The sequence below is a fragment of the Phaseolus vulgaris genome, chromosome 5, assembly GCF_051622355.1.
Source record: "Phaseolus vulgaris cultivar YP4 chromosome 5, ASM5162235v1, whole genome shotgun sequence".
In the NCBI taxonomy this organism is placed as follows: domain Eukaryota; kingdom Viridiplantae; phylum Streptophyta; class Magnoliopsida; order Fabales; family Fabaceae; genus Phaseolus; species Phaseolus vulgaris.
In genome coordinates this window covers 6188869-6211981 of record NC_143502.1, presented here as the reverse complement: position 1 = coordinate 6211981, position 23113 = coordinate 6188869, and the positions used below count along the sequence as shown (strand labels likewise).

Genomic DNA, 23113 nt, shown 5'->3' with positions numbered 1-23113 from the left:
GATGACAGAAGAAAATAATTGCATAAACTATGTTTGTATAACTAGAAAAAACTTTTTTAAACTGTTATACACTAAGTTCATATTATAACGAGTAAACTTACTGTAAATGCTAATTATGTAAATATTTCTAAATATGAATATGTAATTTATTTTTAAATTCTGATTTATTTGGTCAAATTTTTCAATTTTCTGTATATGCAATTTTTGGAATTCTGTTTTTTAAACGGAACTTGTTGAAATATTGAAGTCTCTTGTTTTTCTTTTATAAAATGATGAATCAATTGTCTTTTCTTTATTTTAAAAAAAAATGTATTTTCCTTATTTTCTCTTTGTCTAGATATAAAGATATGAAAGTTTTAATTATCTTTTCCTGTACCTGGATATTGCTATATACGTTTTTATCAAACTAAAATGGTGCATAAACATGAAAAAAAAAACTATATCACGTGAATTATTATTCTAGTAATCGTTTGAATAAAACCAAATGAAACTAATTTTACTATCAAATTTGAGTTATTCTGTGTCATTGAGCACCAACATAAGAATGTACTATAATGGAGAGAATTGAAATAGAAAAGAAATGAGTTGATAAAATAAAAAAGAGTAAAATTAAAACTGAATATTTAGTTATTTAATAAAGTTCAAATAAATGAGAAGCAGAAAAAAGTATTGTGAAATTTTTATAATTTAGTTCATTTGATAAGAAGTAAAAAAGATAAATAGAAATATATGAAAAAGAGTATAGCTTTTTCTAACCTGTTTTATCTCCCACTAAAATATATTAACTCTCTCCCCCATATTGCTCCTGTCCTGTACATCTTTGTACAAAAGATGTACAGCATAATGAGGGAAAAAGAAGTTTAAATCCTAAAATTGGTTGTTCTCGATGCTAATGAAAAATAAAGATTTGTTTAAAAAAAATTATTAAAAATCTCCCATCGATTAAAGATCTCATATCAACTAGAAATAAGAATATTTTATAGTACGACTAGCTAGAAATAAGAATGTTTCATAGTACGAACTTCAATCTTATAAACCGATTATATAAGATTAAATTAAACTTTAATATTTAAGAAGATATATCTTCCTGAAATTTTAACCAAATTATAATATATATATATATATATATAGATATAAACTTAATCTATATAGCAGATTTTGAAAAGTTAAATTAGATCTAAATTTTCAAGAGTTTCTAATTAGTAGAATTCAGAATGAAAAAGAAAAAGAAAAAAAAAAACACAATCAAGGAGCTGAATAGAAATTAAAATGGGAAGTTTAAATTTGTACTAATGTGGTTGAATGTACAACAATTTAATCAGGCAACAATGAATGATCGAAAAAATATACCAACCAGATAGCATTTCCCCTGGTAATGAAATACAAGTCTGAAGTGCCATTGAATGAATAAACTCAGCAGTATCCATTTTAACCAAGAAAAAGCATGAATGACAACATTGGTATAAGAACAAGCATCAGCATCATTTAGATGTCTTTTGGCCAGATGATTTAGCTGCTGCAGACATTATGCGCAATCGACTGGCTATTTCTGTGAAGGAGGGCCTAGCTGCAGGATTGGGTGCCCAACACTGCTCCATCAGTTTTCTCCATTCAGAGTCACAATGATTTGGTATTGTTGGCCTTAATGTGTTATTCACAATCCCACCTGCATAAGCAGAAAGCTATTAGAATGAAGTGATACTTTAATGATTCATTGGAATGGTCCATTTAATCCATCCATATTTCAAACAATCCATAAAATGGAACATTGCATTATTCTATGATCACATATCATCTTTAAAACGTAGTTGTGTTACACATTTTAGTATGATGCACAGAGTCCTAGGTGTAAACTTTCTCCTCCTTTTCACCTTCTGTAATCTGATATATTGCACATTTTCATTGAAAGTGGTGGTTCTTTTGAAAGCCAACCCTCCCCAGTTCTCCAACCTTAATTCTCAACTTTGATTACTAATGTCACATAGGCTGGTGTGCTCACTGTTTTAAGAAACAATCGAAGAAGCTTTCCAAATATTTTTACTTCAATTACAAGAAGAAACCAATTTCAGGAGGATACTGCAAGAATGTAATTGCACAGAAATGAAAAAGAACATAAGAAAAAGATCATACCTATGATTGCACCATAGTGCATATTGGCATATGGCTCCTCACCGGTTAGAATCTCCCATAATACTATGCCAAAGGAGAACACGTCAACCTACAAATAAAAAATCAATTTCAGCAATCAATAGCTCCAAGCGACAAGGTGAATCTAAACAGAAATAGAGGTGAAATAAAAACATTGTAAAACTCCTATTCCCTTAGGGAAAAGATTTCCAGAAGTACAATATAAACAGAAAATTTTGTATGTTTAAAATGTTCAAAGACAAATAATTTTACTTAAATTTATACTACAATGCAAAGTTATCAATCTTGCATAGCAACACATAGCAAGATGGCCTATATTCAGACATTTTTCATAGAAATTAAATAATTTATAGAATATATATAAATGCTCGAAAATTAATAACTGCACAAAAATTTGGGACAGAGGTTATTCATAATTCAATTAGTTTTTTTTCAAGTTATAGAAAGTGGTAGAGAAACTTCAACTTTGCCCCTAAAATACACCCCAAAATGATGCTGTTTTGAGGTCAAAAAAATAGCTTTTTTCTGAAACCCCTCACTCTAGTGCTGCTAAAGGCCAGATTGTGGCATAGACAGCTACAATACAAATTGACACACTCAACCATTCAAACTTCGTAGCAATCTGCATCCACTACAGCACTCAATCAATAACTACCACTGACAAATGAGAGGAAGAACATAATCCAAAATACAGTGATCTAATAAACAGACTTTTGCCACTATTTTATCATCTAGAAGAGAGACCAACACAACTCAGCTGCTTAGTTAAATGTGACCATAGAAGAAGCATTTCATTCAAACAGATACGAAGTCTACCTTTTCTGAGACCTTGTTGCTGCTACCATTCAGAAGCTCTGGTGCCATCCAAGGAAGAGTCCCTCTCACACCACCAGAAACCAGGGTATTTCTTTTAATTTTTGACAATCCAAAATCCCCAACCTGGAAAAGCAAATGTCTTAGTCTTCTCAACCTTTATTAAATACAGAAAACTTCATGTTCATAGAAAACTATTAAAGGATATGGATATAAAGAGTTCTAGAAGAAAACAACATTAATTGTATTTTTTCTGTTTTTCTTTATTTTGTCTTTTCTGATTCTAGTCTTTGTTGATTGACTCTTTTTTTTCATTCTTTCTTTTTAGCTAGACCTAGAATGAGTGTACTGTTTGTATATATTCAGACCATTTACTTAGATTTCAACAAAAGAATAGAAGAGATATTCTTTCTCATATCATTTGTCTTCTTTTTTTCTCTTTTGTTCATCTCTGTTCTATTTTATAATAAAAACTGAAGAAAAAGTCCTGCAGGTTAGATACCTTGCATATAGGCCGCATAGGATCTTTCATGTTCACCAACAAATTGTCACATTTTAAGTCAAAGTGTACAATATTTTGTGAGTGTAAATATTCCATTCCAAAAGCTGTGTCCATCGCAATTATCAATCTTTTACGAAAATCAAGATACCTGCAACAAAATCCAAATCCTTTTCAGAAAAATACATGTATTATCATTCATTTCGTATGAGAAAGGAATTTTTATTGTTTTATGCAATGACTTTCAATTCAAATAAGAGGCCGTAGTAAGCCTTGGGCTGATAAAATAGCACCATACTGGTTATTTTCTAAATAAAATTATCCGAAATAAAAATCAACATTTTAGGAAAAATTGGTTAATAAAACTAAATAACAAAAATGTTTTTCTAGGTGTGTTACCTATCCTTGCGAAGTAACACGTGCCTAAGAGAACCATCCACCATGTACTCTGTAACAGTAGCCATTGTTCCTCCTGGTCCATCCTGCACTACACCATAAAATGCCACCACATTAGGATGATGAAGCTTGGAAAGAATATCAGCTTCCCGCCAGAATTCTACAGTCTGAAAAAATAACATCTGTTAGTGATAAGGACTTTCATGTAAATATAGTGAGAAGGAAAAAAAGAATACAAGTTAGGACATAAGCTAAAATGGAAAGAGATAGTGCATGCCTTCAAACATAAATTAAATTATAACTTACCAGTCTCTCTTGCTCAGATGATCGACCAGTGAAGCATATTTTCTTTATTCTTTTGATGGCAACATCTGTTCCTCGCCATTTTCCATGATACACTGTCCCAAAGGTACCAGAACCCAGTTCCTTCAGCTCTTCAAGATCGTCATTCATTATGACCTGCAATTTGCACCCCAATAAAGACAAGAATGGATTAAAGATTTTCAGGCCAGTGATCAAGCAAGAAAATGAATCTGAAGCCCATGAATACTTGTGAAGGCAAAAAAAAAATAGCTAGTTGGTTAGAAGCATACACTTTACAAGGTCAAATGAGGGAAGAAAAAAGGTCGAAGACAGATACTAAAACCAAGAACGTTATTGACAAGCACATAAAATGCATTGTTAGTCTACATGATATAGATCATGTCAAATGAACATGCTACCAAATAATTTGAATAGTTAAATAGAAAATATCAATAACTTTAATAACTTCTACTTCCCAATAACACCCTTGAAGCTCCACTAGATGAAAGTAACAGAGACACACACTACCTCTTGTTGAAATTGGTGAAATTTAATAATCTAATCTGATTCAATTATTTTGGGAAGTTTCTGATCTCATCAGTGGTTACCCCAAGTAAAGTGTCGTAAGTTTTCTTTTGAAGTAATTTCAGAAGGTAAAGTTAGCAGGAAAGAACTATTAGGAAGTACAGAGATAACCGAATGAGCAGTAGTTGACACTTGACAAAGAATTTGATTATTTACTTACTCTAGATAGAAACCTATTTTTCATCAAATTTTTGGTCCGGTAAAGCACACACCTTTTCATCAAAAGAAGAACCACCAAAATTATTAACATACTGTATAGATTATTGAAGCCTCAGTACTTAGTACAAGCAAGTAGCACTTAACAACTAAAGAAAGACAAAGACTGCCTAACTATCTATGATCAGTAAGTTCAAAAGACATATTTAAACTGTATTGTATCATGATCAATGCAAAATATAAAGAAATCTTAGAGCTAATTCCTCTTGAGAATGTTGTAAGACAAACAGCAAGCAACTGCAATCCACATAAAGAAATGTCTTAGTCTCCACACATTGTGTTAGGATGTGAGAAGGAGAAATCAGTTAAGATCGTTAGAATATTAATAAGTTAATTAGTTACTTGAGACATTACTTAAATATAAATAGGGGAAGAAGGATAGGAAAGGGGGGTATTCATTTTGTAGATTGAGCATTAGCTCTTTGTGAAAGGAGAAATCTTTTTGTGAAGGGAAGGATTTTTCCTTTCACAAAATGAATATCCCATCCTTCTTCCCCTATTTATATCTAACTGACCTATTCTAATTATCTTAACTGATTTCTCCTTTCTCAATTTTAGGAATAATCTATGATATTTTATTTTATGAGATGCATCAGATTTATATATATACAGGAACCTGCAGATAATTTTAAGAAATAGGAAAAACTTATTCTAAGGGACAAATCCATGTGATTATGGATTGTTTACATATACAATCCTAGTATTAATTGCAAGATACTCTAATGATATAGAACAAAAATACAGTAAGGCTAACATATAAAACTTCCTAAAATGTATCAGCAACAGTCTATATAATAACACATTGTCAATTCTAGCCTCATATTAACAATTTTTTCCAGTATATCCAGCTTTATCCTCTCTTTTGGTTCTATGTAACAGAAGGAATCAACAACTACTGATGCAATTAGAAACTGAAAAGACAATGACCATTGGTGATTGGTTAGTCATGGGTTTGAATACTGTTGGAGATATCATATCAACTAAAGATAAGGTCAATTTACAGTAACAAAGTGGAGGCAATTCTTACCTTACAAGTCGGTTTTGTGAGATTGAATTAGACATGAACCAGTTTTTAATATTGTATCAAAGTCTATCCTAGCAAGCAATGTTGTTAAACTCGAGGATCGTAGGAGGATCAGAAAGGAGATAAAAGATCATAACTCAAAACCTATCGTGTCACTCACTTTCCAGACCACTTGCTATCAGACAGATATCGGACCACCCACAAATATCTAATCTCATACATGTCTCGGCGTAAGAGGTGTGTTGGAGACCCACATCGACAAGAGATAAGGCCAATTTACATATATAAATGAGGGCATTCCTCAACTTGCAAGCCAGTTTTCTGAGATTGAATTAGGCACAGACTTACTTCCTAATATATACAAAATCAACCTCATGGCATAAACAAGGGTAGGGCTGCATAAACAATCCTCCCCCATACCATCACCTAGTGAGGAACCTTCTGGTACCAATGTACATTAGTATTTTATACATGCTTAAGGAATTTAAACCATTCTTCTAAATATAGGAGGTTGGAAGTAGAAAGAAACAAAGTTGGATTTTGTAATTATTGCAATTTCTGTGACATGAGAATTTAAATGGAAAAACAAGGGTATGAATAGATTAACATGATTAGGTCATGTTCATCACTAAAATACAAGCCTCCTAATTTACTGCAGAGTGCAAACTAAAATTTTTAACCCAACCTAATCAACCCTTGATAATTAAATGAATAGTTAAGAATCAGACCAGGAAAATATGCATTCTCATTGTTATTCTAAGTAGCATCAATTTATACACAAGACAACAATCCATGTAAAGATAACCAGTAATGAACTTTCTTTTGCAAAATCCTCTTTAGTTCCCATACCCACAATTGCAAACACAAGAATATTTCACACGCATGAATAAGCATCTTACCTGTAAAGAACTCGTATCAAGAGGATGTACATTGCCATTCCTTTTTTCAAACATCCCAACCTAAGTGATAAGAACTTTTGTAAGCATATAAACATATTTATATACATAGTCCAAAACCAAAAATAGTTAAAATCATACCTCACATTCTGACTCTTGAGCTCTAATGTTTTCCATCATGGCGGAAAATTGCATACTTTCAGTGTCATTCACTTGGGAATGATCATAGTTAGATTTCATTTCTGCTCCAATCCTTCCAAGCAAATTTTCTTCTACAAAATTGAGGTGGGAGTCGGCATGGTTCAGAGAAACTTCATCAGTTGTTAAAGGTGTAACATGTTGAGTCCTATCATCTCCAACCACTTTTCCTATCGCAGGTGCAAAACCAAGATGATCTTGATCAATAAGAGACACACTATCAATCCCTGCTTGAGCCAATTTTTGAAAATAAGACCATCGTTTAGGTTCACAATTTTCCATGTTTACACTTAAGCCCACTCCATTTGAGGTTAATGGATGGAAACTAGAGGGATCTTCTTCAAGAACTACTTTAGAGAATATATCAGTAAAAAATTCACGAGGAAACCGATCATTAATATCAATAAGGATGTCAACATGTGCTTGTTTTGAAACGACATCAGAAGGAAATTCTTCAAAATCATCATCTATATTCCCATTTCGAGATACAGCTAAGGCTTGCACATTAGTATTGTCATTAGACTCCTTCACAGAGGTATCACCCCAATCAACCTCTGGAAGATTGGATGCAGGATCATCAAGGTTCTTACCAGAAGAAACCTGGGGCAAATTATGCAAGTCAAGTTTATTGGCTTTTGTCTCATCAATCAGGGGTTTGTTATAGCTATTATTACTATAAATTTCCATTTCCAACCCAACAACATTATCTTTATTTAACACATTTGTGTGTCCTTCATTGTCCGGTAATGCCTGCCTTAGCTCAGGATTCACATGCTCTGTTAGCTTTGATTTTATCTGAGTGCTTGTATCAGGCAGCTGTTTGTATATTTGATTATTCGCAGTCCCATTATCAACAGCAAAGACATTTGCATGTAATGGATTTTCTGTGATGCTTAATTCCTCATTTAGATTAGGCAGATTTCCATCACGCAACTTGTTAACTGATTCTCTAACTGAATCTGGTGGGTTGACATCAGAGAGTAAATCTGAAACATGAAACTGAGAGTTGTGTGTATCATCGGATTTTGAGGACCGGTTCAGCAACTCTACTTCTTCCCGTGGAATTCTCTCCGAATAGTAAACTCTCTTTGGAAGAGGAGGAGGATGAAGAGAACTCAAGTCAGATGCATTGGAGTGGGAATCAACATATGTAGGACCAAATGCACTGCTACATGTAGAAGAAGTCTCTTCATAATCTTGGTGCTTGTCCATGTTTGGAGGATGCAATGAAAACCCCTCTGGTGCAGTAACTACAACAGATGCTTCAGGAAAATTATTTTTAATGTAACCATTAAGCAGTTGAGTAGGAGGGGGTGATGGTAATTCTGAGGCCAAAACTTTCCCAGGGTCACTTACTTGTGGAATTGAACTAATAACCATCTTGTTTGCAAATGTTGTTGGTATTTCTGAATTTTGTACTTGTATTCCTCGAGGCGGAAGACCTTCATTCAAAATCCCTTGTTGATTGACAAGCATATGGGGAGGCATAATCATCGGAGTCTCTCCAGTAACAGGTTTATGAGAAGGAACAAGGCCATGATTAATAAAGTATTGATTACTATTACTAAGCTCCCCATGCCACATCATTTGATCACCATAAAACAGTGGATATTTTTCGTAAGAATTCGAGGAAGTTGGTAGCACTGATGGTGAAGATTGAGAAGCCAATGATGAGTCAAAATTGTTAGTTGGGGGAGGATTTCCTTGTACAATAGATTCTATACCAACTCCATTATTAGTCTCCCTGTCAATACTTTGCCTGTCCAATTCATTTATGTCATTTGCAGAAACGCTGACACCAATCATGGTAGTGTTTTTTCTTGATCCCAAGTCCATGCCATTAACAGCAACAACATACTGAATCTCAGAATCATCACCCATACTGCTGAGACCAAATTGAGCATCCTCCAAATCACTCATTGAGAACAAAAACATCCTAGGCTTTTGTGATCCTTCCCTATCTTGTAGATGATTACATTCCTCCATCATATTCTGCAAATCCTCATCAGATGACACAGATACCAAAGCATCAAGATCTTCCCCAGGAAGCTGATACTTGATTGCATAAACCTGACTATAGATTTGTAATGCTGTCTGCATGAGCTCCAGCCAAGATATGTCCTTTCTTATTCGAAGAATACGTGTTTGGCCTCCAACATACCTTAGATGTCCATCGCATGGTCGTGGCAATATTCTACCCCCAAAGCTGCAAAGAAACTTCATAATCATTGATCTATCATAAGCTCCGAAAGAGCCATACCCAGGCACAAATTGTCTATTGTCCTGATTCAATGAAGTTCTTGGCATTGACCTGATAGACCCATAGTTGATTCTTTCTCCAGGTAATAATGTACTCGTTCTATCAAATTCTTTTGGATATTTCTCAGCCATTGAGAGCATAGAGATATCAGATCCACTTTCTGATCCTGCATGGCTGATGCCTAAAATGCCTTTCAGTTCCATATAACCTGGGGTATAATTTGAATCACTGACATCTGATAATACAGGCTTCCTCATATTCACCTTATCTCTTATAAACTCAAGAGCAAATTCTTCACCTGTCTGTATAGAGTAATTAAGTACAGGTTTAACTTCTGATGTATTAAGGTCAACTGGTCTTCTACGGGTATGTGTGCCATCCAGATTGTCCTGCATCACTGGCTGTGATCCAGACTGGTGCCATTCATCAAATCTAGTTTCCATGTTATTGTATGAAATCGTGTTTTCAAATCTTGATTGTTCAATCACACCATTTTTCTCCTTTTTATACTAGAAAATGCATTAAAAAATTGAGTGAAAATTGAAGCACTACACTTTTAGTAACTGAGCAGTTTTAATCACCGTCTAAAAATTTGAAGAAGTATCTGCAATCTTGAAAACTGTCAAGAACTGTTGTAGTTTTTCTCCCAAATCACAAATTAAATATAAAGGAAACTCCCTGCAAACAAAATTGAATCAAGACAAGTTCCAGAAATTAATTAACATGAAATAAGATGTCACAATAGATGAAAACAAATACATGACCTGCCTGCAGAAAACAATATATGCTAAGCTACAAATAACTATAAAAAGGGTCAGCACAACGGCCGTACCTTGTGCTAAATCAACATTAACAAATTCTAATGCAATAAATAACTTTGGTACTAAATGATGAATTTAGAGGTAACGAAAAGCGAATCTATTTAGTGGACAACTTTAACTGCATTTCCATGGCTAAAAGCTGTTATGTCATTGGAGCATGATTTCAATGAGTACAAATCAAAGAGACAACGCCAGCTTGCAAATGTCTCAGTAAGTTCTCAAATATACTGCAAAGATGACACTGAAATCGGCATCTTATATAAGCTCTTCAGTCAACTGATCTAAAATGTGTAGGTAGGTATTGAATTCCCCTAAATGTCTTAAAGCTTTTGGTCATCTTTTAAGCATAAAAACTGCCAAAACGATTGCGTTCCAGGTGTAAAGCATCCAATATTCAAGTATTAAGAAAGAGACCGTTACCATCACCAATCAAAAAAATGACAATCTAGACGAAAACAATTTTGGTTACAAGTATTTCAAGTATTCAAACACTAATGAACAAAAACAGAACAACTTAAACATAACAATTTTGGTTACACAAGCTAGACGCCACCAGAACACAGTCAGAACCTTTCAACTCCATCTCAATCCCCAACCCAAGTTAACCAATCTAGGGTTCTGCCTACAATGCTTGAGCTTCACAATGAGACAAAAAAAAACTACAAAAAAACCAACAAAGAGAATCCCAAACACAGCAAAATACCGACAGAACATGAAACTGAATCTAGCCACCCAATGAGGCAAAAAAGCTAATAGAAAACAAAACTTTGTCTTACCCATTGCTCTCAGCTCAAAAGATGCAGCCAGGGGCCAAGAAGGGATCACAGTAAAGACCAAATTTTGCATCCAAAAACAGAGGCTTGAGAGGAAAATGAGATGAACCCACTTGTATTTTTCTCCTCTGAGTGTGTCACCAGTAACGTTTGTTTCACACAACAGCTTGAATCAACTTGTACTTCAAGTTGTTGAACTCCTTTCTGCAGTAAAGGACGGTTCTTTTTCTCTCTCTACCAGTTGCACCCACCGTCCTTTCCGTTTTCGTTAATGCCGAAATTAGTTTTATAATTATTTATTTATATTTATTTCTGGGTTTAGTCAAACGAGACAAAATCAATATAGCTCCATCCTTAGAGATAAATACAGAAGGAACAACGTGACCAATTCTCTGCAACTAACTTCTTTTTGTTAAATCATGTGTATTGATATTCAAAAAATAATAGGTACATTTAATGATGAACATATGATGCAAGATAGATTGGTTTTTATTATATAATAACTAGTGGTTGTGCATTTTCTCTATGATAATAAACTATATAATACAAAATATATTATTTAAATAAAATTAATAAAAAGATATTATTCAAATTTATATTAAAAAATAAAATTATGTAAAATATATTTATAGAAATAAATCCTTTTATTAATTTTATCATTTTATATCATAGAAGCATTTGTAATTTTTTATTAAAATAAAATAACAATTATAATAAAATATATATATATATAAATACACACTATTTTTTTAATTAATATAATTATATAATAAAATACTTTCTCTTTGCCACACGACTTCTCTTTTCGGTATGGGCTAATAAATAGAAAACTAAAAAAGACAAAAGAGATAAAATAATCTGCACAAAAATAATTATAAAATTTAATCTTTATTATTAATTTTATTATAAATAAAACTTTAAATTATAATTCATTGATATTATTATTAATTGTTGATATAGACAAAAGAAGCAAAATGTTGGATGTATAAAATATTCAAAATATCATAAATTTAAACTTTTTTTTTTAGAATATTATAAAGAGTATGTTATAGAAATGAAAATGGGATGTTCTTAACATTGAGGAAACTAACTATATATACACATACTTTCTTTGTAGAATATTATAAAGAGTATGTTATACAAATGAAAATGGGATGTTTTTAACATTGAGGAAACTAACTATATATACACATAAATTATATATAACTTATTAATATACAATATTTATTTCTTGTTCATATTGATAATTGGTGGTATTTTTTCTATGTATCTATAATTTTTATTTTCTTTTAGTAACATTTTGTTAGATAATGTGTAATTATCTAATGTAATATATTATTTTTTGTGAGACTTTTTTTTTTGTTTTTTTTTTTTTTTGAACATTTCTATGAATAGTTCGTTAAATCATATGTTTTTTATAATAAATTTTTTGAATAATACAAATTTTTGGTTTAAAATTTAATTTCTCTAAAAGAAAGTTAGGTTGTTGTATTAAAATGTAATATATTAACTCATCTTTACGTACTTGGGGATAACCATTGGTGGTAATGAAAGGAGGGCAAGCTTCTTCGAAGGTATCGTAGCGAAGTTTCAGAAAAGACTGGATTCTTGGAAATGAAAGTTTTGTCTTTGGCAAGAAGGATATGTATGATTAAATTGGTTCTTACCTCACTTCCCTTGTTCTATTTCTCCTTCTTTAAGATTCTTTTGTCGATGATCAACTCCTTTAAGAAGATCCATAGAAGGTTCTTGTGAGGCTGGGGAAGGAAGGTAAGAAGATAGCATGGGTTGCTTGGGACAAAGTTAGCCTATAGAGGAGTGGGGCCTAGGTACCAAAGACCTAAGGTTGTTCAACGAGGCACTCCTTGCCAAGTGGGTTTGGAGGTTAAAAGTAAAGAAGACAAGCTTACAGGGAGATATCATTAAATCCAAGTACAGAGGGTGGAAAGGCCTAAAAGTTTTAAGCAGTAGCAATAAGGAGTCTCTTTGGTGGAAGGATTTAAAAAGGGTCTAGTCGTCTGAGGAATGGGGAAATAACTTTGAGGATAAGGTCACAAGGGCCTTAGGCGATGGGAAGATTATTAGGTTTTGGGAGGACTCTTGGTCAAATGACGTGTGTTAAATGAGAGGTTCCTAAGGCTCTTCTCGGTTTCTTTGTCTAGCCAAGCAACTCTACACCAAATAGGGGTTTGGGTAGGATAAGAATGAAGATGGTTTTGGACTGGAGGATAGTCTTATTCGAGTGGGAAGCGGAGGATTTAAGTTGGTTAATGCAACAGATATAGGGCTTGTCGTTGGTCAAGGAATCTGAGCACCAATGGGTTTGGAAGAAATATGCTTCGTCTGGGTTTATAGTCAACTTTGCATATAGGACTCTTATAAATGACCTAAGTAGGGAACTTTCTCCCCTGTTTGGTCTCTTCTGGAGCTTTCAGGTGTTACCGTCAGCGTAGGTTGTAACATAGCGAGTGCTACAAAATAAAATGGTAACTAGGGACAACTTGGAAAGGAGAGGATTGGTATTGGAAAGCAATAGGTGTGTCTAGTGCGATATGGAGGAGGAGATGGTTAACCATGTCTTTTTTAACTGTAAAATAGCGTGGTTGGTTTGGTGTTTGTGCAGCCAGTGGATTGCGGAAGAGTCTGTGTACCACCACGAAGCCAAAGAACACCTTCTGAGGTTTAGTCAATCCTGGGAAAATCAGCAGATGAACAGAATATAGGGTTGTGTGTGGATTACAGTGGTAGGGAAGATTTGGAAGGGCAAAACAAAGTTATGTTTGATAAAGGTAAAGTTGATCACATTGAGATCTTCACGTTAGCTCAATTAAAAGCTTGGTCTTGGGTGACGAGTAAGGAAATACTAGCAATGTTTACCTATGCTCAGTGGTGTATTGATCCTAAGTTTTGCCTGAAGTCTTGTGGTGTGGGAAGGTATGGGTAGGTGCCTATTTAGTGGGCACAGTTCATGGAAGGAGTTGGGAAAACATTGTAAGAAGTTAAAGGAGAAGTAGCTTTTTGGTTGGGGTTTTAAACCATAGTAGTTTAGCCTTGGGTCGGTGTACCATAGTGTCTGGTTTTGAGAGATTGTACTTTCTTTTTTTGGTTTTTGTTGGTTACAGTTTGATGGTTCAGCAGATGAACAAAATATGAGGTTGTGTGTAGATTGCAGTGGTAGGAAAGATCTGGAAGTGCATAAACAGAGTTATGTTTGAGAAAGGTAAAGTTGATCACATTGAGATCTTCACGTTAGCTCAATTAAAAGTTTGGTCTTGGGTGACGAGTAAGGAAAGACTAGCAGTGTTTACCTATGCTCAATGGTGTATTGATCCTAAGTTCTGTTTGAAGTCTTGTAGTGTGGGAAGGTATGGGTAGGTGCTTGTTTAGTGGGCATAGTTCATGGAAGGACTTGGGAAGACGCTATAAGAAGTTAAATGAGAAGTAGCTTTTTGGTTGGGGTTTTAAACCGTAGTGGTTTAGCCTTGGGTCGGTGTACCATAGTGTCTGGTTTTGAGAGACTGTACTTTCTTTTTTTGGTGTTTGTTGGTTACAGTTTGAACCCCTTTTTTGGTGGTGGGGTTTTTGCTTTGCTTTATAGGGAAGATTTGATGGTCATTTACAACTTTTGTATAAGGGTTAGGGCACCCTTCAGGTGCTTTTTTTTTATTAAATTCATTCTTTGCCGATTAAAAAAAAACTCTTGTTATTAGATCAATTTGAAAGTTGTTTGTGTTGAGGCCTAAACAATATATTTTTGTCACTATATGATCCTTCTTCAAATCTTCATTCAAGGATAAGATTCATTAAATAAGTTAACTCCGATTGCTTTCACAATATATTCATGAACCTTCTAATGTGTGTTTTATGAAGTTGTTGTACCATTCGACCTTCTAAAGGTCATATGGTTTGTTAAGGAAAAAGTACAAACACCATATGATTTTAATTAAGTGTTAAAACTACTTATGTGTAAAACATGGTCATACTTATGTAAGATCGTGACTTTGTGAAAAATAATAGATCATGTCAGACACAAGTGTTTCATCTGAATGACAATATAAAACTATGCAGTATTTTCTTAAGTCTGATAAGCTTTTATAATATAAGATGAAACATGCATAAAACATTCGATGATATTCATATAGTATAAGCTAACCTCAAATGTCAATAAATACATATATGCTTATTCTATGTTGCAGGGAATGTTCGTCTATCAAAGAATTCCGTTAAAAGTTTAAGTCATAATCAACATCAAAACAATTAACTGTAAATATATTATGAATTACGTAATTCATAATACACTTATGAATCCACAATGCATTCCAACTTGTGCAATCTAAAATCCAATTTGAAATACACTTTTAGATCTAAAAATGCATTATAGATTATACAATGTAAAATATAACACCCAATTGAAAACACTATAGATGAAGACCGATAATGATATCCAAATTATATAATTCATAAATTTTATGAATCAACTAAAAACAGAAAACTAAGAAAAAGATGAAGAAACTCACTTTTTAATAAAGAATGAGAATGTCAAGTAAGGTTTTACATCGCAACATAACTACTAAAGGAGTTGCAACGATAATAGTGACTCAGACTTTGTTTGGGTGAGGACGGGAGTGGAAAGGGAAGGAAATGAGCGGGGAAAAAGTGGAAAGTGAGGTTGTTTTGATGTAGAGAAAGTGAGCTGAAAGTGAATGAAAATTAGTAGAAAATTTGTAGATGATGTGATTAATGGGACTGAAATACAAATAAGATTTAATTGTATACTTTAATGATTTACAAAAATACCACTGTTTTAAAATGTTAAGGTTAATATATTTTTATTTAAAACAAATCACACACATAAATATTTAATTCCCATTAATAATAATCATAATAAAAATAATTATTTGAAATAATAATAATAATTGTAAAAATCAAAATAATAAACAATACTTTCAGTAATTAATAATATACATTCTAAATGTTCTAACATTATTTAAATTTTGATTATAAAAATAAATAAAAAATTCTACATTTTGTCATCCATTTTTTGAAATAATTTTTTTAACACATCTCTATGTTTGTATCAATGAAGTCAATTTGTTTGTAATTTTGTTGTCATATAAAATTTTAAGCCTTAATCTCCGCCTAAACCATGTATCATAATTAATAACTTTTTTGAAATATGAGGTTCATAAAGTACATTATATTTTCTTCACTTCTTAAGCATTGAAATTGTTCAACCCCATATCAAAAAGCAAATGTAACATTCAAAGTGAAATTGTTAATGACTTAATAAATATAAAAATAACATCATATCAAAAGGAAAATGAGTCATCCGAAGTTAAATTGTTAATGACTTCATAAATATGAAAATAGCACGCATGAAATGACCATGTGTATGAACAAAATGACTATAATCGATTATGTATGAGAGTATAATCAATTATGCCACATCATGTAATCAATTATGTCCCAACATGTAATTGATTATGCATTCACATATAATCGATTACATATTGAAGCATAATCGATTATTACCAATCATGCTCAAATTTTGGATAAATAAAATTCACCCTTATATCACCAAACAAAGACCAATCAATTCATGCAAGTCAAAAAATAAGTCAAACATCACAAAATTATGCATCTACATTACGAAACAACATACTAAACTAACCTACATTAATCCAGCATGCTCTTTAAGCCAAATACATAATCATGACTTGGTCTTAACCTTGTCTATATACGTCCAACATATGTTAGTGCACAAAGTGCCCATAATTGAGAATGCCATGAGGGCTAACCAATTATTCAGAAGCACCTAATCGGTTATGATCAATTTTCAACCACTATACCATGCATGTTTCAAAGCTTGACGAGGCCAACAATATTGACAATTATCAACTATGACGTACACTATCTATAACCATGCAAGGATAAATGTGTAAATCTAGCACCTCATACCCATTTTAGATGGAGTACTTCTTTCTTGCCCCCTTCCACTTCCATTATTCCATTTCCTTGTAAATCAGCTAAACCAAATATGAACATAATCTTACTTTCTCTGCTTCCATTTACGCTTGAAAATGACATCACCCATTCCAAACACAATGTTAGAGATGATATGAGATACTTTATGATTGCAATGAAGTGTACAGAGATACAAAAATATAAGTTAAAATTGTTATTCAAAGATAGGAATATTTTATCTTTTAACACACATAAATGAGATAAATAATAGTGATACCTAACATGAAAATTTTTTATAAAAAAAATAGATAAGTAATAGTCTTAATTTTGATAAGTTAGACCAATATTAAAGTTGTATTTTCCGTCAACAAAATGTTAAAGAGAGAATAATTTCCTTTTCAAGTTATTGTTTAGAAGATAAATTAAATACAAATTCTATCTTCTTCTCTTTTCTCAAACTGATTTCCGAACCCTAGAAAAATTGGAAGAGTGAGAAATAAAAGTATCTAGTTATTTTTTACTTCCCTTAATATATATGTTTATATTTAATGAATATGGTGTTATTATTAGTAATAACATATAACATTAAATTTCTTATCACAATATTTTTTTAACTAATTTTACTTTATTAACAATAAAAAAAATAAACAAATGATCAATATATTTTTATTTTTTATGCATAATCTTCTTATCATTTGAAGGTGCAACGCTACGTTTTAGTTACAATGTTAAATATAATGATCACTAAATACTAGAGAAAGGTACATAAACCATGTGTGGTGCACAGGGTAGCATGAATATAAATAAGTCTACAAGTTTTATTTTAGAATTTTAATTTTTATCTTTTAAAACTTGAATCAATTTAATCCTTTATTTTACTAGGTTAAAAAAAAGCCATAAATTACTGCACAATTGTGAAAGATAAAAAGACTTGAGTTTTTTTTTTTAAGATAAAAGACTAAATTGAATGTAATTCATTTTTTTTAAATGAAGTAAAAAGTATAACCTAGTAAAAAATTATTAAGAAGGGAGAAGAAGTGTATTTAAAAATATAGACATGTGCAACAAAACACCATATGTTTTTTTTTCAACTACATGATACTATTGATTGTGTTCTAATCAGCAGATGTTGTCTCTGAGGCTGTGGTCCTTTTCTTTAGCCACTCACAGCACCCTTTCATGTTCTTGGCGAAGAACCTTGTTTTTAGTTCCTCCTCAAAAACTCAACAACACCCTAAGCAACTGTTCCAAAAATCTTAGTTGCTACTGTGGGGAACCCAATAAGAAAAATGGGTTTTTCCCAGTGGCCAGTGACCTCCAATCTTCTTCTTCCTCCCCCAAAGATTCTCCCTTTTCTGGTACCCATTTCCCTTTTTCTTTAACCTAAAAAATGTTATCTTTGAGGCAGTAGAACAAACCCGTGTGCATAATCTATTACGAATGTTGAAATGCCCATACCTTGTTTTTCAGGTTTGGAGGATGCGTTGGTGAGTTATCTCTTTGGGAAGAAGAGGGCAACTGACATTGCTCACATGTATGTACTACTGGTTTATCATATTGTGTCCTGAAAATTTAAATGCTTCAGCTTCAAAGAATTCTGCTTGCTTTTTCCAATTTAAGCTTAGTATTTGAGGGATAAGTTAGTTGTTCTCCAGGGCTTGTGTTCTTAATACGTCAGTGACTGAATCTTCTACTTTTGATTCTCTACAAAAAAGCACTCTCATGTTTTCGGCCTTTAAGTTTTCAATTTTGAGTCCTATTGTTTCTTCTTATAAAGTGGCAGATTAAAATTTCAAAATTCTGTACATGCTGTGTATTTCTCTCATCCATGCTGATATTCTATTCTAGAACTGTTTTGTCTGTTTTATTTGTTGCCTCAAATAGTAATAGAGACAGTTTTTTTAAGGTATGCATAGGAACTTCTATGAGTACGATACTAGAAAATTACATTGCATGTGCAATATTATTTACATGGATGTTCCACTTGGATGATCTCATGCTACATTTGTTTCACAGACAGAGGCTAAGCTATTAATTTTCTTGGGATGTCCTAAGTCCTAATAATTTGTGACAAAATTCTCTGATTCTTTGTCATATAATTTGGGGAACTTCTCTTACATATTTATTTCAGTTTCCATGCTTTTAAAAGGATTTTGGATGAGTTAAAAGTGAATATGTTTCATGTTTGTTACAGAACACTATTTGGCAACCTTCTGCATTGAAGTTTACGAGATATATTTTGCTACTTATTTATACTTGTCATTATTCTCATATTTATCTATATATGCTATGTTTGGACAGACTTCCTCATAGACACTTCTAAATTAGAAAAATAAGGAAAAATTAAATTGAACTTCTAGATCAGCTAAATTTAGCTTAAGCATAAGTTAAATAGGAATTTTGAAAAATTATATTAGAATTTTTTTATAAATTAGATTATAGATTAGTAAATTTTAGTTTATGGAGAAACTCATTTAATTTTTTCTTTAGAAATGCTTCTGGTGAAACTTGCTAATTTTCATGGTAGTAAAGCCTTGATAAGAAGTAAGTATATTTCTTATCCTTACCAGGGTGTGGAAACAGGTTGTCCAGAAAGGAGACACTGTCATTGATGCTACTTGTGGCAATGGTTTTGACACCTTAGCAATGCTTAATTTAGTTGCTGATGATTATCATGACGGTTATGTATATGCATTAGACATTCAAGAAGATGCTTTGGATAACACTTCACTCTTGCTGGAAAAGTCTCTTAATTCTAATGAGGTTAGTACCATATACGAGCAAATAGTTTCAACTTTCAATCGGTGAAAAATATTGCATAAAACAGTCTTGTGTTATATAGCCATTGAAAAATGTTCTAGGATGACACTCAAACCTGCTATCGTCTAAGAAGTTGAGCTGGCCTCGATCTTTTAGTTTGGTGTAGTGAATTTGACAATAATTAAGAACTTTCATGTCACCAACTAAAATTTCAAAATACATGCAGAGACAACTTGTCAAGCTCTTCAATATCTGCCATAGTAAAATGGAGAATGTTGTTCCAAGGAATGCCTCAGTTAGGTACTTGTTTCATGTTCCCCTGTTCCTACTTCTTGTTTAGAAGCTGATGATAATAAATAACTGGTGTAGTTATTTTCATCAGTAAACCCTTGTCTTTGAAATTGTAAGCATTCATCACTTTAGTACTTGAGTTTATAAAATTATTGCTGTAGTTCCTAACTTTGCACCCTTTACTTCTTTATTCATGTGAAATAAAATTGGAAAGTAAGGGGAGAAAAGGACTCAAATCATTACCTTTTGCGATTGATTGATACTCATAAAGTTAGAGACTAGGATTGAGGTATAATTTAGTTAGTTATAACACTGAAATGAAATCTATTGTATTCTTCATTTTTATAGATTTCTTGAAAAGTTAATTATAATTTCAGTCTTTATTCCTACTTGGCCTCATTGCATGAATCTTTTCCAAGGCTGAACAGAAATGTCTCAAATTTTAAACAATAAATTAACATGCCATTCCATATGCACACTCAGGCTCTAAAAGCTGATTTGATTTTAGACTTAGAACTTCTGGGCTCAAGTCCACTAAAATAGCACGTGTCACAGTTTTGCCTTCAAATATTGTATGGTTTGAAACTCGACGGTTTTTTCTTTAAAATGTATATGATATGTCGATGGAGTTAAGGAATGAGACTTGGGACTTGTGATCTCAAGTCCACTAAAATAGCACGTGTCACAGTTTTGCCTTCAAATATTGTATGGTTTGAAGTTCGACGTTTTTGTCTTTAAAATGTGTCTAATGTGTCGATAAAGTTAAGGAAAGAAAGAGAGAGTGTACAAAAGTTACCATTTACTTCAACTCCTTAACCATATGGGATTTTTGGATGTATGGGGAGCACCATCAAAACTATTCTTAAATAATAAGATAGCCTAACAATACTAATTTTGAGTGTAGATTTCATAAATTTTGATACAACCCTGGGTTTAAAGATAATCAATATTAGCTGTAACCCTGAATAATGATTGCATTAATGTATTTCTTATTATAAAACTACATGTCATGGTGAGTTGCTTCCTATGGATACAATTTATTGAACATGCTTATCTATCTTGATATTCTGCATAGGCTGGTTGCATTCAACTTAGGCTATCTTCCTGGAGGTGACAAAGAGATAATAACAGCATCAGAAACAACATCACTGGCATTGGAAGCTGCCAAGAGAATTCTGATGCCAGGTGGGCTCATCAGCATAGTGGTGTATGTGGGGCACCCTGGGGGAAGGTGATATATTTCTGACCCTTTACTTTGTGTCACTAACAGATCTTTGAATGTCCAAATATGCTAATTTTCCATCAATGTTTTGAATTATCTATGACTTTTTGAAGCTTCACTTGCTTCAGTGAAGACTTGAGTATCCCAATTATTCCTTCCATTTCTAATTATAGGACTGTTTTGAAATTACAGTCCCTTTTTATTAGATTTTGTTCTAATTGTGTGTCGAAATAATTGTTTTTGACCAACATTCTCATGATGAATAGGCCACTATTATTACTCTCTAATTAATTATTAAGGTGAAAAGTAATGAAGTTAAAAAAATGATATGGACAATCCCAAAACTTTTAAGGGTGTTTTAGGAAAAACTATTATAAATAGAGACATGTTTATTGCTATCAACTAAATTAACCAAAGCTTTTTAATGTGTGAATTAGTTAAAATATTTCGACATATTTTCTTGAAAAAAAATCAGGGTTGATCTACATTTGTGATTATTTAATATTTATGGTTTATTTCCAGGGAAGAATTGGAAGCTGTTGAATCTTTTGCAACTAAATTGTGTGTTGAGAATTGGATCTGCTGCAAGCTCCAGATGTTAAACCGTCCATTTGGTCCAATACCAATTTTCTTTTACCGAAGATGATGTAAATTAATTTAATACTGCTTTTGCTTCTGGGTTGAAAGTCTTTATCAAGGTTCTGCTAGAGTTGTATTCACCCTGTTACTAGGATTTGCTAATTATTTCTGGTTGAATTAATATTTTTTTAATACTCCTAGTTCCAAATTTATCTATTACTTATCATCCAAATAAAGCAATTAATTATGGAAAATAATGTGGCTCTTGTATTTGTTTGTTTATTTTCTTCATAAGAACTTCCATTCTTCCGAACATATTCTCTACATTTTCACCATTTATTGTGAAAAACTGATACCGACGAGAGAGAGAGTGATATAGCTTTTTGAAGTTGTAAGTCTTCATTGCCCTCGTAGTTAATGATAATCCGGGAGTCCCATATATTTTGTTGTTGTTATTTTAACTTGCAAATATTTTTATATTCATTTTTAGATAAGGCATGTGTACCTTGTTTTGTTCAATTGCATCTTGTTTTGTTGTTCAATTGCATCTAGTTGAGATGTTTATATAATCTTTTGTGATGATTTGCCACATTTGATAATTTGTGAACTTTACATACATTTGTTTCTAATAAGAAAAGTCTTCTCCTGGGAATGAGAAAGAAGTTCCCTTTGTGATGAGATATGGTTCCATGTGTGCAATGTTGAATCTTTTCCTCTAGCTAAGTTAAGATGCTCAATCTGTAGAGGTTGAGCTTTGATTACTAATTGTGAAAAATAAGAAAAATACAATGATGGAAAAACACCATTCTTCCAAAGCAACCAAATACTAAAAATTCTTAAAACTTTCAAAGTTCTTTGAAGAATTTAGATTTTATTCTTCCAAGAAAGGTTTCTTGGAGAGAATGAGAAGAAGATTACTTCGATTTAAGACCTTAAGAGAACAAGAAAGACAAACATTTAACAAATTAATTCTCATTCAATTAAGAAGTGAATGTACAAAAGGTCTTCTTTATAGATGCATAAGTTCCTTACACTTCATATAAGTTAAAGAATGTGAGACTAAAAACAAGCAAAGTGACATCCCAAGGGTTGAACCATGGAGTGAAATCAACATCCAAATTATCCTCGAAAAGACATCTTTCATATGGTGTGGGACCTTATGTTTCCAAGCTCTCTTCTCCCTCTTTTAGTCGAATTTTGACCATGTTTTCCAGGGTTCTTGGATGTCTTTTTCAAGTTCAAATCAAGGCCCAAAATGTACTCATGTCTCTACAAAATCCTAAAAGAATTTACACCTATACAATTTGTACAAGACTAAGAAGAAAGAAGAAAATCCTATTATTTTACTCTTTAAGTGTTTCATCT

At 32.4% G+C, this 23113-nt stretch overlaps 2 protein-coding genes across 4 annotated transcripts; one reads left to right on the top strand and one right to left on the bottom strand.

Moving 5' to 3' along the window:
- Positions 1-1258: 1258 nt before the first annotated feature.
- On the bottom strand, positions 1259-11390 carry LOC137834988 (RAF-like serine/threonine-protein kinase 20). Its single transcript, XM_068643273.2, has 9 exons — positions 10936-11390; positions 7022-10016; positions 6884-6943; positions 4163-4315; positions 3860-4023; positions 3464-3611; positions 2965-3087; positions 2131-2218; positions 1259-1666 (listed from the first exon to the last, which is right to left on the bottom strand). Exons 2-9 carry the CDS (start codon positions 9779-9781, stop codon positions 1482-1484), a joined length of 3681 nt encoding a protein of 1226 aa, XP_068499374.2. The 5' UTR covers positions 9782-10016; positions 10936-11390; the 3' UTR covers positions 1259-1481.
- Positions 11391-17967: 6577 nt separating this feature from the next.
- On the top strand, positions 17968-22002 carry LOC137834987 (S-adenosyl-L-methionine-dependent methyltransferases superfamily protein). Of its 3 annotated transcripts, none has more exons than XM_068643272.2 (6): positions 17968-18254; positions 18367-18430; positions 19467-19659; positions 19883-19956; positions 21023-21178; positions 21692-22002. In XM_068643272.2, the coding sequence occupies exons 1-6, from the start codon at positions 18023-18025 to the stop codon at positions 21813-21815; spliced, it is 843 nt and encodes a 280-aa protein (XP_068499373.1). In that variant the 5' UTR covers positions 17968-18022; the 3' UTR covers positions 21816-22002. The 3 variants fall into 3 exon arrangements, 2 of the variants coding, with proteins under 2 accessions (XP_068499373.1, XP_090158876.1); XM_090302750.1 differs by having other exon boundaries at positions 18014-18254; positions 19480-19659; XR_016521167.1 differs by lacking the exon at positions 19883-19956 and having other exon boundaries at positions 17982-18254.
- Positions 22003-23113: the final 1111 nt, after the last annotated feature.